This window comes from Ziziphus jujuba, chromosome 8 (assembly GCF_031755915.1).
Source record: "Ziziphus jujuba cultivar Dongzao chromosome 8, ASM3175591v1".
Lineage (NCBI taxonomy): Eukaryota > Viridiplantae > Streptophyta > Magnoliopsida > Rosales > Rhamnaceae > Ziziphus > Ziziphus jujuba.
The window spans coordinates 2,918,121-2,933,284 of NC_083386.1; the positions used below are offsets into that span (position 1 = coordinate 2,918,121).

Here is a 15,164-nt window from a genome sequence, read left to right on the forward strand (position 1 = left end):
AAATTATGTGATTTAATATTACTTTGGTATGGATTGATTGCATGGATTTGAAGGGAATTATTTATTTTAAATTTATTATATATTGAGGAATCGTGGAATTTAATTATTTATGAAGTTTATATGGGTTTAAAGGATATGTTGATTTAAATTAAATTTTGAGAATTCGAGAAAGATATGGATTTAAATTATTATGTTTCAAAAAAAATATTTATGCATTGAAATATTAATGGCTTGATCTCATGCCATTGAAAAGTTTGGATATTTAAGTTGATGGATTTGAAATTGATGGTATTTATGCGATGAATTTATGACGATGATTTATAAAGGAAGTGTGGAAAATTTATAGGTTTAATTGGATGGAAAAAACCCGATGATATTTATGAAATTTTGAGATAATAAAAATATTGATTTATGAATTATGATTTTCTGATGCACCATAAATGTACTGGTGTTCTTTATGCATAGATATGATTAAAGCGGAGGTGGATGTGGTGAGTGCGCAGGTCGGTATGAGTAGCGCACAGGTGATTATGGGGTTGTCCTGTGGTTGCCATCGGATGAGGGTAGACCTCCCCTCCATGGCCGGGACGCCTATTAGCAGCGGCGCGGTGGGACGCCACGCGACCGTATGCCGGTTTCTTTCTTTAACCTTCTGTCTGGCGGTACCTTAGGACGCTGGGTACCGTTGGCGCCACTAGTATATAGTGGGTGCATCAAGTGGTTTTTGGAACATAATTTTCAAAATAAATATTTTGAAATTGTATTTAAATTAAAAATATATTTAATGTTGTTTTTATTATTTATTTCAAATGGAGGTTTTAATTTGATTTAATTTTTTCCTTTGCTTAATTATTCAATAAATTGATTTATTTTAATTATTTAATTATTTCATGAATTGTTTTAATGTGAGTTTTATTAATATTTCAGTATTAATTGTTATGACATGCATTAATTATTTAATAATTGTTATAAGTTATTTTATTTTAATTTATTTCATTATAAATTTGGATTATTTAAATTTTTATTAAATTAATTATTCCTTGATTTTTGGGGCATAAAATATTGGGTTTTGCGGAAATGTTTTAAAAGGAGAACTTTTCCAACGGAGTGAATGGTGAGGGTTTTGAGAGAAAATATTATTTTCAATTATTTATTTATTTATTTATTTATTTATTCTTAATTAATCAAGTGTACTATAATTATTATTACTATTATAATTGTATATTAGACTGGGTTACTCACTGAGATGATTAGCTTCTCATATTTTTAAATTCCATTCCCTTAGGTCCAGGTTAGTCGACGTTAATTGCCCGGGGATGAACTCGACGTCTCAGTTCTTTGCTGAAAGTCCAAGAAGCATTTTTTTCCTTTTTTCCTCCCCATCTTGTAATGCTTCTTTATCTGACATTGTATCAATTCCATATTTATTTGTATAATGTTCTGTATATTGTATTGGACACATTTTATTAAATACTGCATTAATTCCCTGTTATTATTTTGAAGTGCTGTAAATTTATGGAATTAAATTGTAGTAATTTGGGAGGAATAAGGTGGTGTATACAGAAGTGTATTTTCAGTGCAGGAAAATTGTGGTAAGTCCAACCCTGAGGGAAGGTTCTGCCGGATTTTCCATTGGAAGATCCGGTAGGATTTCCCTAGGATCAGGGCTTGTCTAGGATTCCGATGAGGAATTTTGGATGGATCCTGATATCATCGGTTTAGATGTCGTCCGCATGTGGACTATTCCACATCGTAGAACTACTCTATGCATACATATATATATATATATATATTGGCATAACTATCAATATATATATAGTTTATTTCATACATATATATATATATAGTTTATTTCATATATATATATATATATATGCATGAAATTGATATATATATATATATATATATGATGCATGAAATTGGTATAAATATGCTGCAACATTAAGAGGTGAACATATCAAGGGATAAACACCAAGATCATTGTTGCTGAATATTTGTAGGGATAATCTTGGCTCACGGACGCAGAAATGTAACATCCAATCCCAGTATTATTGTAATATTCATTTTTAAAAGCGAGGATCCGACATAGTTTCAAATATCACTAGGATCGTAATGTTGAGGCTTTTGAATCTCAGTGAAAACCTACATACATACATATATATATATATATGTAGATATAATTAATTAGAATCAATCATATAATAAGCTTAAATAATAAAATGTATTTATCGATGATTAAATATATTAATTGATATTATTAGGTTGCTGGTAGAGGTGGTAATTAAGTGGCTACATATATATATATATATATATATCTATATATATCTATATATGTACTTACGTATCTTCTAGTAGGGTCATTGGTTATATTGTACCAAGCGTGCAACCAGGCAGCCTCTTCTCCCTCGTTGTTGCGGCCTCGGTATAAAATGGTGGCGTGTGATCCCACATGGAGGAAAGCAGCCCACTGGCCATTTTGAATCTAGAGAGGGTACTGAGGTGGTTCTCCTTGGACATGGCCGTGCCAATCATGGTGCTTAAAATATGTTAAGGTATCTCCAGTGGCGTTATAGGTTGTGCCTAGCTAAAGTAACGGCACTTCCATAACGGCCATACCACTTGTTCCCTGCTTCGGCCTTCTCATTCTTATTCCCTGCTTCCTTCAGGTTGTATGTCAGGTAAGCCCTGTCTTTGCGGGTGATTACTTGCTTATCCGGAAAATAATTCCTCACAGTTGCATCGGTCAGTGTTTCTCCAAACACATTCGGAGCTGCAATGATATGGGTTTGAAATTTTGATGATATATTTCTGACAGTTTTTGGATTTTTGTTTGAAGACAATTAGGTATGCATGGCAAGCTAATCAACCTAACACATATATTTATACACACCTTCGCCAATACATGAACTCCACAACTCCGTGTTACGTGGACAACTTCGTTTATTTTATTTATTTTTTTTCCGTCTTAAACATGAAGGAAAAAAAAAAAAAAAAAAAAAACCAACTATATTGTAGAAATCTTAGTGGCAGTTTAAGGTGAACTATCATTTACGTCATGAAAACAAAATATATATATATATATATATATATATTATATAAATTGTGATTAAAAATTTGTTTAATTTTGTCTTCTAGGTTTTATATTTGAATTGACGTCGGCAAAGTTTTGGATTATGGAGGAAAAAAATTTCCTTGGCAAGGAAGGTTGTATAAAATAAATAATAAAAGAATTTGTATTTTTGTAAAAACCAAAAAAATGAAAGAGAACTTTTTGTTTTTAGAAAAACATAATAACTCTATATGTATTATTTGTTTTTATATCAACAACTATAGCATCAGAATATGTATTACAATTTTCAAATATTGTTAAAATATAATGCAAATAAACTAGGATAACTATAAATTTATAAATGATCAATATACCTTGATATATTTCTATTATATCCTAACTTTAAACTATAGCGATATATCTTAATGGCGTCACAAAATTTTTTTACATAATGTTTTAAAAAAATTATATATATATATATATAACTAGTTATTATTATTATTGTTGTTGCATTGTCAGTATATATATATATATATATATATGATTATTACTGTGCGGACGGTCCGCATGCGGACGCATCCAAAATTGATTTTTTTTGGATAAAAATGTTGATTTTGTTTTATACTGTACACATCAAAACCGGCGTTTTATTTAAAAAGCATCGATTTTAAATGCGGTTAGCATGCAGACCATCGGCATCATAGAATTCCCTTATATACATATATATATATATATATATATATATATATATATATATATATATATATATGTATTACAAAGTAACTTTTTGAAACTATCTCAATTTATACAGAGAGACATAATGATGTTAACATTAAAAATTAGACCCAAATATTATATGATAATTTATTAACTACTTTTTAAACGCGTTCAATTTTGCATAATAGATTTTTAGTTTTAAAAATATAAAAGAAAAATAAAGGACTAGCATGCAAATTATAACCATGATTAGCCAATTTGAATCTCATTCTAATTATCCACGTTATTAGATCTCAAAGATAAACTGGGAAATAGTTTCCATACCAAAAAATATTAGTTTAGATATATATTATATAAAACTTATAAATTAAATAAATAAACTACAAACATAGTAAATATAGAATATTTTATTATGGCAACTTCTTGCAAGGGAATAATCCCGACAAGATAGAGCACAAGTAGCCGAAGTCTATAAAATAAAACATTAATGCTGCATGCACTGGCACTTACAGCCTTATTCTTAAAGATACATATACAGAGATATCTTATATAATACAACGACTCAGTTGAAGATACCCCAACCTATAGAGTTGAAGATATCCCTATCTGAGCACCATTCAACTTATATATATTGGCATATTTGTCAATATATATAGTTTGTTTCATATATACATATATTGCATGCAACTAATTAATACAAATATTCTGCAATATTAAGCTCAGGTGAATCAAAGGACACTGTCCAAGGTCATTGTTCCTTCATATTTGTAGGGGTATTCTTTGCTGAAGGAGGCAATAGTGTAGCATCCAATCGCAGTGTTATCGTAAGAATTAATTTTCATCTCGGATTCTACATACTTCCAAACTTTACCAGAATCGTAATGTTCAGGCCATTGAACCTCAGTGAAAACCTACATACATAAATACATATATAGATGCATAATAAGATTCAATTAATAATATAAAAACGTTTAAATAAATGTATAGCTAGCTTACTTACGAATTTTCTATTGTCGCTGGCTTTATTGTACCAAGAGTGCAACCAGCCAATCTCTTGTCCCTTGCTGTTCCGGCCGCTGTATACAACGGCGGCGTATGACCCCACATGGAGGAAAGCGGCCCACTGGCCGTTCTGAATCTCTTGAGTGTACTTGTGGGGAGTTTCGATATGGCCATGGAAATCATGGTGCGTATAATATGTTAAGGTGTCTCCAGTGGCATTATAAATTGTGATTAATGTAGCGGCTTCTTGGCCGTACCACTCCTTGAATTGTTGCAGCACATACTCTTGGGCCTCGTCATGCTTTTTGTCTGCTTCCTGGAGGTTGTATGCAAAGTAAGCCCTGTCTTTGCGGGTGATTTCTTTCTTATCTGGAAAATACTTCCTTACAGTTGCATCAGTGATTGGTTCTCCAAACACGTTCACTGGTACGCTCGCTGCCATGTTAGGTAGTAATATAATATTCTTAAGAATGCAGGGAAAGAGTGGTTGGATTCAAATTAAGTAGGCACATGTATTTATACACCCCCACATCCAATCCCTGAGCTCCACCTTGCCCTTCTTAGGTGGACAAGGACCTTTTTATTTATTTATTATTATTTTTTAATCTAAACTTGATCAAGTACTCAAATAGCACAAGTGTGAAGAATTCTAATAAAATTCTTCTAAGATTCCAACTCGTCGACCATATTTAGCAAGGTCCCACCAGCCTCACCCACTTGCTAATGCTTCCATTGGTCATCTTGGGAAAAAAGACAATTCACAAAAATCAATTATGTGAAACAAGACGAACAAATCGTGTAAAACATTTAAAAGAGACAAACAGATCGCGTATTTTATTTATTTATTTATTTATTTTTTAAAAAGACAAAAAAATCGTGTAAAACATTTGAACAAATATTCATTCTTATAAATGCAAATATTATTTGCAGTGTTCCTATCTCACCTTTCTGTGTCGTATATTTTTTCTGTCAACAAAAATCTAATTTGTTTATATGTCAAATATTTTGGGTCCTGTTATTTTTTTGTTTATTATTTTTTTGTGAAACATACTTTTCGGCCTTCTCATACTTACTGCTTGCTTCCTTCAGGTTGTATGCCAAGTAAGCCTTGTCTTAGCGGGTGATTACTGTATCACCCGGAAAACACTTCCTCACAATTGCATCAGTCATTGGTTCTCTCCGAACACATTCGCTTCTACGGTTCAAATAATTCTAATTTTTTATTTTTTATTTTTGTGGGAATATCTCAATATATGCATGCCCAGTAAATTAATTGAGCAAATATATTTGTACACATCCACGCACAATCCTTGAGCTCCACATGTCCATCGTATATGGATAAATCTTATTATTTGTCATTACTCGAATTATTATACATATATACACACACACACACACATATATATATATATATATATATATATATATATATATAGTAAAACGGTGGAATTATTATAAGGGGACTAATAATAGCCACTAGCGACTAGTTTTATGCTAGAGGAATATAATAAACATATAAAACCTGTTCAATTTATTAAAAAAATCTAATTAGATGCGCTGGCTACAATATAGAAAAAGAAAAAGTTATGATATATAAATGTCCCAAATTCCCCCTCCCCCCAATAAGAAAAAAAAAAAAATTGTCATTACATTATACAGCGGACCCCGAAAATAATTCCTAGATCTGTCACTCACGAAAATTGAAATAGGGTATGTTCTTCTTAACTACTTAATTCTTGAATTTACCAGATTTTCAAAAACTTCCAATAAGGAGAGAATCCTGGCATAAGCCGCACGTAGTACTAAATCGTAGCTGTGTCCTTTATATAATTCACCAATCCAAACCATGGGGGCCACCACTCTTCAAATTCACAATGGGTTTCATATCATGCACGGCTTTAGTGGCAGATACCAAAAGAAACCAAAAAAAAAAAAAAATTCCTACGGCACCATATTATATAATCATATACAAAACCTAAAAATTATATATATGAATATAAATAGGTTACCTTATTTACCCCAAAAAAAATAAAAGAGAATATAAATAGGTTACCTTGTAGTCTAACTAATTAGAGTATTTCAACCATTTCTTTAAGTTTGACTTAAATACAATTTGATATTTTAGGTTTTAAAAATATCACTAATATATTTTCTTTCAAATTTAAAAAAATCATCATCTTCCTCCTCTATATATTGTTTCACTCACACCATTGCAATTCATTTCATCCATATCCCAACAAAGGTGTTATGTAATTTTTAAAATTTAAAAGGTTAAATTGAAATTAGCAACTTCAAAAGGTCTAAAACACAAATTAAAACAAAATTACATAACTATCGTTATTTAATTGTCACAGCTTCTTTGACATCTCCATCAGTTTCCTCCTATTTTTTGAATGCTGAATTTGGCACTTATCATTTTCAACGATATTGAGTCGTGCATGCATATTGTAATTCTTATGATATACCTAATAATATCATTATGCAACCTTTTGAAAAAAGAAAAAAAAAATTATTTGCAAGCTCGTAGATTTTTTTTTAATTCACTACAAGAAAATTATCTTTCACCGATGAAATTTTTACCAACAAAAGGAAAAAATGTCGCAAAAGAGAACATTTAGAGGCGAAAGACATTTTTGTCGGTAGAAAATAAACTTTTGGCTACGAAACCAACAATTCGCTGGTAAATGTTATCCTTTTAAAGACAAAAGCACAATTTCGACGCTATTGGATAAACTTTTACCGACAAAAAGAAAATATTGTCGGCAAAACATAACATTTACCAGCCAAATTTAATTCAGTTGGCAAAAGTTCTACATTTTAGCGACGAAAATAAACATTGTCGGTGAAAGGTAAAATATAGTATTATTATTGTTATTAATATTACTTTAGTTTTTTTGTAATGAATAAACATTGGCCGGCAAAATTTAATATTTCCTTGGCAACAATGTTTTTGTCAGTAAAAGGTGAATTTCTTGTAGTGTCACTTTCAGTCCTTTTTTTGATGAGAATCTTTCACTTATAGTCCTATATTTATCAACAAATAACGATCTTATGCTTGTAATTTGTAAGAGACAAGTATTCTGGGTCTTGTACATGTTTCATTTGTTAAAAATGTAGTTCAACATTTTTTTTTTTTTTGGTTTTTTCATTTAGATCCATTTAATCAAAATCTATAAAAAAAATTCAAAATATAAGATAAATTGATGCTTGTAAATTTCAACAAAGTAAAATTTAGAGGGTAAATCAAAACTTGAGTAAAGTTTGTCAAAGGGGCATTCTTGTAAATTTCCCTTATATCTTTATTATCTAATAATGATAAATTGAAATTAAAGACTAACATAAGACTTATATGATTCACATTTCAAATTTTGTATATCCAGTCTTGTGTTTCTATATATATATGTATATATATCCTGGTGGGAATTCAATTTTGGATATATAGTAATTTGTACAAACAGTACTATGCACAACTAATTACATAACAAGTTTTTTTTTTCCCTAAAATAAAAAAAAAAATTGCATAGTACCTATATAAATTAGTTTATGACAAAAATAACGTTTCTATATAATTTAATTTGCATAAACAAATGTTTAATAGCGAAAATTGAAATTTTAATTTTCTTAAAAGAAATTTTGGACGTATAGTACTAATAAAAATATGATTTAAATTCAAATCAAACGTGAATAATTCTAATAAAAAATCTTCTAAAATTCTAATTCGTCCACCATATATATCATCATGTGAAACAAGACAAACAGATCGTGTAAAACATTTTTAAAAAAAGACGAACAACTAGTGCATATGCAACTATATATTTATAATATTATATAGTTATTTGCACTCTTCCTATCTCACCTTTTTGTCCTATATATATATCAACAATTAGCTGATTCGTCTTATGCTTATATGACAAGTATTTTGGAATTTGGGTCTTGTCAAAAGTTGGGTGTTTTTTTTTTTTTTTTGTTTTTAATAATTTATTCAGACATACGCTTTGACCTTATTCTTTTCGTCTGCTTTCTTCAGATTGTATGCCAAGTAAGCCTTGTCTTAGCGGGTGATTACTTGCTTATTTGGAAAATACTTCCTAACAGTTGCATCAGTCATTGGTTCTTGAAACACGTTCGCTTCAATGTTTTGAATAATTCTGTTTTTTGATTTTTAATTTTTGTGGGAATATCTCAATATATGCATGGCAAGCATATTAGTTGAGCACATATAATTGTACACATCCACACCCAATCCCTATGGCTTATCTTTTCCCATGGTTATGGACCCTGACTACTCCGGATCAAGCTGGGCCGAACCACAAGAATGTAAAGTTTTCCCATTCAGAAGACTCGAATCCGAAACTTAGCTTAATGTAAGAGGAATAGGTGCTGAACCACCTGATGTTGGTGAATAAACAAATTTTTAATAGCAAAATATAAAATCTTAACTTTTTTTTTTTTAATAGTTTTTGGACTTATAGTAATAAAAATATAGTTTAAATTCAAAACAGATGTGAATAGTTCTAATAGAATTCCTCTAGAATATTGTGGTCAGTGAAAAAAAGGTTGTAGAAAATAAATAATACAACAGAATTTGTTTTGAATAAAGAAGGTTATAACTTATATATAAAATATAATAAAAATAAAAAGAATTTTTTAACAGCAAATATTAAGAAAAAATAATTAAAAGATAATACTATATTATTTTTTCTTTAATATAATTTATGCTGAATATGGACTCTACTAAAAAAAGAGGACATTTGCTACATATATATATATATATATATATATATCATTTCTGGTGAATTTAAATTTTGCAATAAAAGTGTTGGTAGATTTTAAGCAATACAAAAATTTAAAGTATGTTTGACACTGTTAACCTTTCCTATAAATTTAGAAAACATTTTTTTTTTTTTAAATCTTTGACCATAGGATGTCCATATATCTAATTGGATATGGGCTTAATTCCTTAAGGATTAGAGCATTAATGGAAATTCCAGAGTACTGCCCCATGCTAAATCTGTGGAACATAGCTTCCACCAGCCCTATCCCCTTGCTATTGCTTAAATGGATCATCATGTGAAACAAGATAATTAAAAAAAAATATATTATGTTTTATCATGACCAACAAATCCTGTAAATTAAACATATGAATAAAAAGACAAACAAATCTTATGAAAAATCTTAAAAAACGAACGAACGAACAAACAAACCGTGTATATGCAACCATATATACTAAGCTTTGATTGATTGGAAATATTTATTCTCATTTGGATATTTAATAATGTGATATTTATTAAGAATTTTATTTGCTCAATTAGAATTTTAATATCAAATTATTAATTGAGATGACACCTTCAATATTTTACATCCATCCATTTATATTGAAAACATGTTCTTAACAAAACAATATTATATATATAATAAACACTTGTTTGGGTGGTCCTATCTCACCCCGTTTTTAATGCTTACATTGATAATCATTTGAAACAAGATAATTCACCAAAAAAATAAATAAATAAATAAAATCATGTTAAACAAGACAAACAAATCATGTATGTCGGGGTGCCGTATCACTTTCCATATTATATTCTTGTTTGGGTGGTCCTATCTCACCTTTCTGCGCTACATATATTTATCAACAGAAATCTAATTTGTCCTAGCTTGTACGAAGTATTTTGGGTTGGTCATTTTTGCCCTGCTTGTCTTCGCTGAAAAACCAACTCATGTTTAAAATGCGTGAAAAAGATAATTTGGGAGAACATATCACCCCGTCCACTTATGCTTTTGATCTATGTACTACGACCATGTATCTTTTATCTCAATGGAGCTTCATAGCAATGACCAATTTTATGTGGTAGTGAATATGGAGGTCTCTATAGCCCCACGGCCACCTGGTACATAAAATTATGGATATATATACTCATTGCTAAGACGTAGCTATACTGGGGGCCCACCCTAGACTCAATTAAAAAAATAGTAATATTAATCATATATATATAAAATAAAAAAGAGAGAAATGAATTGGAGGAAAAGAAAGAGAAAAAGAAGAGAAAGAAGGGAGAAAAAATAGTAGAAAAATAAATTTGGGTATCTTGAAGATTTTTTATTATTTTTTTTAAAAAAATGTTTGATATGATTTATTTCCAGGAAAAAAATGTGGGGGTTGAGGCCATAAGTTTTCATCCATTTTTTAGAATTAAAAATATAATTTCATGCTAAAAATAATAATTTTGAGGTGGATTTACTATTTCGATTTGTGAAAATGAAATTTAAAGATGATTAAGATGAGCGTTGGTTTGGATGTATTAGTATAGGCTATTTTTTTTTTATTTTTAAATTACAACTTGGGGAGTTATTATAGGCCATTTTGTTTGTTTTGCACAGTTTATAATGATAATAAATTTAATTATTAATTTTATAAGATTGAATAATTATTATAAACTTATATTTTATTTTAGAGAAATTTTTATGTAAAATAATTATGTTTTAGTATATAACAAATTTTGAAGAATTGTACTGTTTTATCATATTTATATTTCATGTTTTTTATTATCGTATACATATTAAGATGTATAACTCGCTATGTTCTTTCTAAATCGGTATATTTTTAATTTTCACATAATGAAATTATATTATACAATTAATAAATGTTTAAATTTTTTAAATATATATACCACGGACTAGGGTCCTCTCCTCATTTAAACTTTATCTAAACTTTTGAGAATCTACTTACATGTGACAACTATTATATAAATGGCTAAGATTTATTATTATTATTATTATTATTATTATTTTCCTATTTATAAACTAATGACATATGGCAGCTATCAAATTAAGGGGCAAGATTTATCTTTTTCACTTTAAGAATTTTCGAACCTTAGGAGATTTGTTTTAATTAATTGGGATTCCCTACATCTTTGATTTTTTTTTTTTTTTCCCATGTGAGTTTTCTCCCTAACTCCAACAGCATATTTGTAAAATAAAATTTATAATTGAATATAAAAAAAATTTCAATAAAAATTATAGCTGTTGGAGATTTGATTTGCATTTTTTTCCCTCTCTTTCTATTTTAAGTTCTTAAAAATTCATATCAATAGATTTCATTATTATGGTAAAGACTCGAACAAATATTTTATGTATCAAAGTTCACAAGTCTAAAAAAATCAAAATAAAAGTCTAAGAACAAATAATTAATTAATTGATTAAAAAAAAAAACTAAGTTGTTCTATTAATTAATTAATTATTTGTTTTTAGATTTTTTTTTTTGGCTAAAAACACGATTATTATTATATAAAATGACTAAAAACATGAGCTGTTCAAATCGTAATTACCCATAGTGCCAATTTTTTATTTTTTGTTTTTATTTTACCCATTGAAGAAGGTAGCCAAAAAAAAAAAAAAAAAAACTTTTGGTTAAAGGAAAAACAAAACGAAAAAAAGATTAAAAAAAAAAAAACTAGTTTTGTATATTAATTGTTTTGATTTATTACCCAAAAAAATAACTTATTAAATTGAAATCTTAAACATATGTATTAATTGCAATTGTTTATTGCAAAAAACACTTATTTGGAAGTTAAGTTCAATCTTAATCATATAATTATTAAATTGACACATGTTACCAGATTTAACACTTGAATCTGAAACTCTAGGCTATGGGACGAAAAAACACCAAAATCGAATTAGACAACCATGTGCTTCCACCAATTTACAACAGAGAGGCCTCTACGGGCCGTGCATAGCCCAACCAACCAGCTGTCCGATCGAGTCCAGACTTTTTATGGTGTGGCGTCCATATTTATAAGGCCTGACGAATGAATGTGAAGCCCATTAACTCTTTCTACGTTTTTAAATTTTATTTCTTTATTTTTATATCTCTGCACTAAGATTTTGATTGAAATTTAATTACTAAAATAATTCATGTTTTCATATTCTAATATATAGATATATACCCTTTTTTTCAGTGAATAATATATAAATATGTACTTGATAGTATTTTCATGCGGGCTCTACTCTATCCATCACGGAAAGGGACACAATGGTAGCTTAACTTATAAACACTTTGGTGGCTTCTGGATGTAGATAAGTTCACAAGTTAATCTTTGGTGGCTTATGTAGGTTGGAAATTTTCTTACTGAACCAAGTGAATCTTTGGTGTCCCATTTTATTCTCTGTTAATTTATATTTTGGCTAAATTTATTGTATGCATAATAGATAAAAGGGGCAACACTATGGAGTCAAACTTATTTGAAAATTTAATAGCTACCTTTACAAGTTTTACTTTTTTATATTAGATTTTTAGTTTAAAAAAAATAAAATTAAAGGATTAGCATTCAAAAGCAAATTGATTAATCAATTTGGGTCCAATTTGATTGTAGGATAAACGGAGAGATTATTTATAAAACCCTATCTATCACACCCTGTCTCTACTGACAGATCTGTTATTCTAGTGGATTTTTTGAATACAGTTTTCTAGAAAATCATCTATTTTAAAATTAATTTTGAAATTTTTTTAAATTATGAAGTCAACTGTTCTGAAAATATTTCGATATTATGAGCTGACTATTATTACAAAGTTCCAGATCCAGACAATATGATATTAAATATCAGATAACCTATCCACACTAATCGTCACATAGTTGCATAGGAATCATTTTACATAAAACATATAAGTCAAATAAATAAATTGAAAATAGAGTAAGTATTGAATATCTATTATTATGATAATTAACCTCTTGCAAAGAAATAATCCCAAATAGCACATGATCAGTACATAGCCAAGTGTATAAAAACATCATTATGATAATTAACTTCTTGCAACGTAATAATATCCCAGCAAGATAGAGAGTAAATAGCCCAGCCTATAAAACATTAACGTCTGCATGCATAGAGCACTTGCAATTACAGCCTTTTTTGCGTACACACAGATATATAGACAGAGAAGGATATCTATACATTGGCATATATAATTGCCAATATATACAGTTTATTTAACACATGTGTAAATAATATATATATATATATATATATATATATATATATATATATATATATATATATATAAATATTAAGAGGTGAATAATGGACCGACTGCAAGGTCATTTTTCCAGAATATTTGGAGGGATTGTTTTGGGTAATGGACACATCTGAGTAGCATCCAAACGAAGTGTCATTGTAAGAATCATATTTAATCAAGGGGTAGACCCAGTCCCAAATATCACCAGCATCGTAATGACCAGGCCTTCGAATCTCAGTGTCAATTAATTAATAATATAAAAAGCTTAAATAAATGAATAAATGTATTTATAGATAATTTAATTAAGATGTATAGATATGAATTAATAATAACACATGGGGTTGATTGAGAAAGCGGCTACTCGCTTAATTTTTTGTGGTCGCTGGCACTACAAAAATTTAAACAATTACTACACAGCTAATTTGTTATGTCAAAGGCTTTTTTATCACGTTTTTTGAATTTTAATGACAAAATTAGGTTATCACATATTTATCATTATAAAATATAAATAAAATAGTTTGTAATTTTAGGGGGAAAAAAAAATACAAGATGGTTGCCTATACCTTTTAAATTTTTACAATGTTCAACTTCTAATGTAGTTCATTAATATATTCTCTAAACATCCTATATAATAATAATAATAAAAAAATGAATTATTTAGTAGAATTCTAACTTAAATAGCAAAGAGAAAAGAACAAGCGCAAAACTTTTTAAGTTCTTATAAGTTGGCATCCTTTACCTGCCAAGCGTTCCCACCTCTTCTTTAATTCCCCCAGCTTCCCAATCACTAATTCCAAATCTATCAATCATAGCTATATGAAGATCAGTAATAATCACACTATCAGAATATAAAATGTCATCAATATCGAGAACAATCTTTCAAAAGCAATAAGAACGATTCTTAGATGAAAAATCTCCAATTAAAAACCAGGGCAAGAAAAGAAAACTTTTAACTTCTTTTTTGCAGGTAATGTGGGGGAAAAAAAAAAACAAAAAACTTGTTTATCTCCTTTTCTGTTTACTTTCTAGGTAATGTGGAGAATCCTCTTGTTATTTGTTCCTTTGTTGAGATGTCTTTGAAGCTGTCATGTTATTTTTTAAATGAAACATAGGTTGCATTGGCTGGTTAGGTCCTCATTCATTTAGTCGTATCTTTTGTAATTTTAAATGTTTTGGGAGTCGTAATAAAGAGAAAAAAAAAAAAAAAAAAAAAAAACTTGTGGAAGTTTGCTGTTATAGCCACTTTACGGGAATATGTTGAAGGGAAGTACGAGAATATTTGAAGTTAGAAATAAATATATTGATTACTCTGTATAGAATTTTTTTTTTTTTCTTTCCTCATTGTCGGATGAGGGAGACCCCATAGCCCCTTCGAAAACTCCACTTGAT

At 28.9% G+C, this 15,164-nt stretch overlaps 2 protein-coding genes across 12 annotated transcripts in view; one reads left to right on the top strand and one right to left on the bottom strand.

The window, feature by feature from the left end:
* LOC107404210 (DNA-directed RNA polymerase III subunit 2) overlaps positions 1–15,164 on the top strand; it is a 104,583-nt gene that overhangs the window by 45,647 nt on the left and 43,772 nt on the right. The gene's annotated exons all lie outside the window — the stretch shown is intronic.
* Positions 4,156–5,262, bottom strand: LOC107431510 (23 kDa jasmonate-induced protein). Its single transcript, XM_016042449.4, has 2 exons — positions 4,767–5,262; positions 4,156–4,677 (listed from the first exon to the last, which is right to left on the bottom strand). The coding sequence occupies exons 1-2, from the start codon at positions 5,208–5,210 to the stop codon at positions 4,495–4,497; spliced, it is 627 nt and encodes a 208-aa protein (XP_015897935.3). The 5' UTR covers positions 5,211–5,262; the 3' UTR covers positions 4,156–4,494.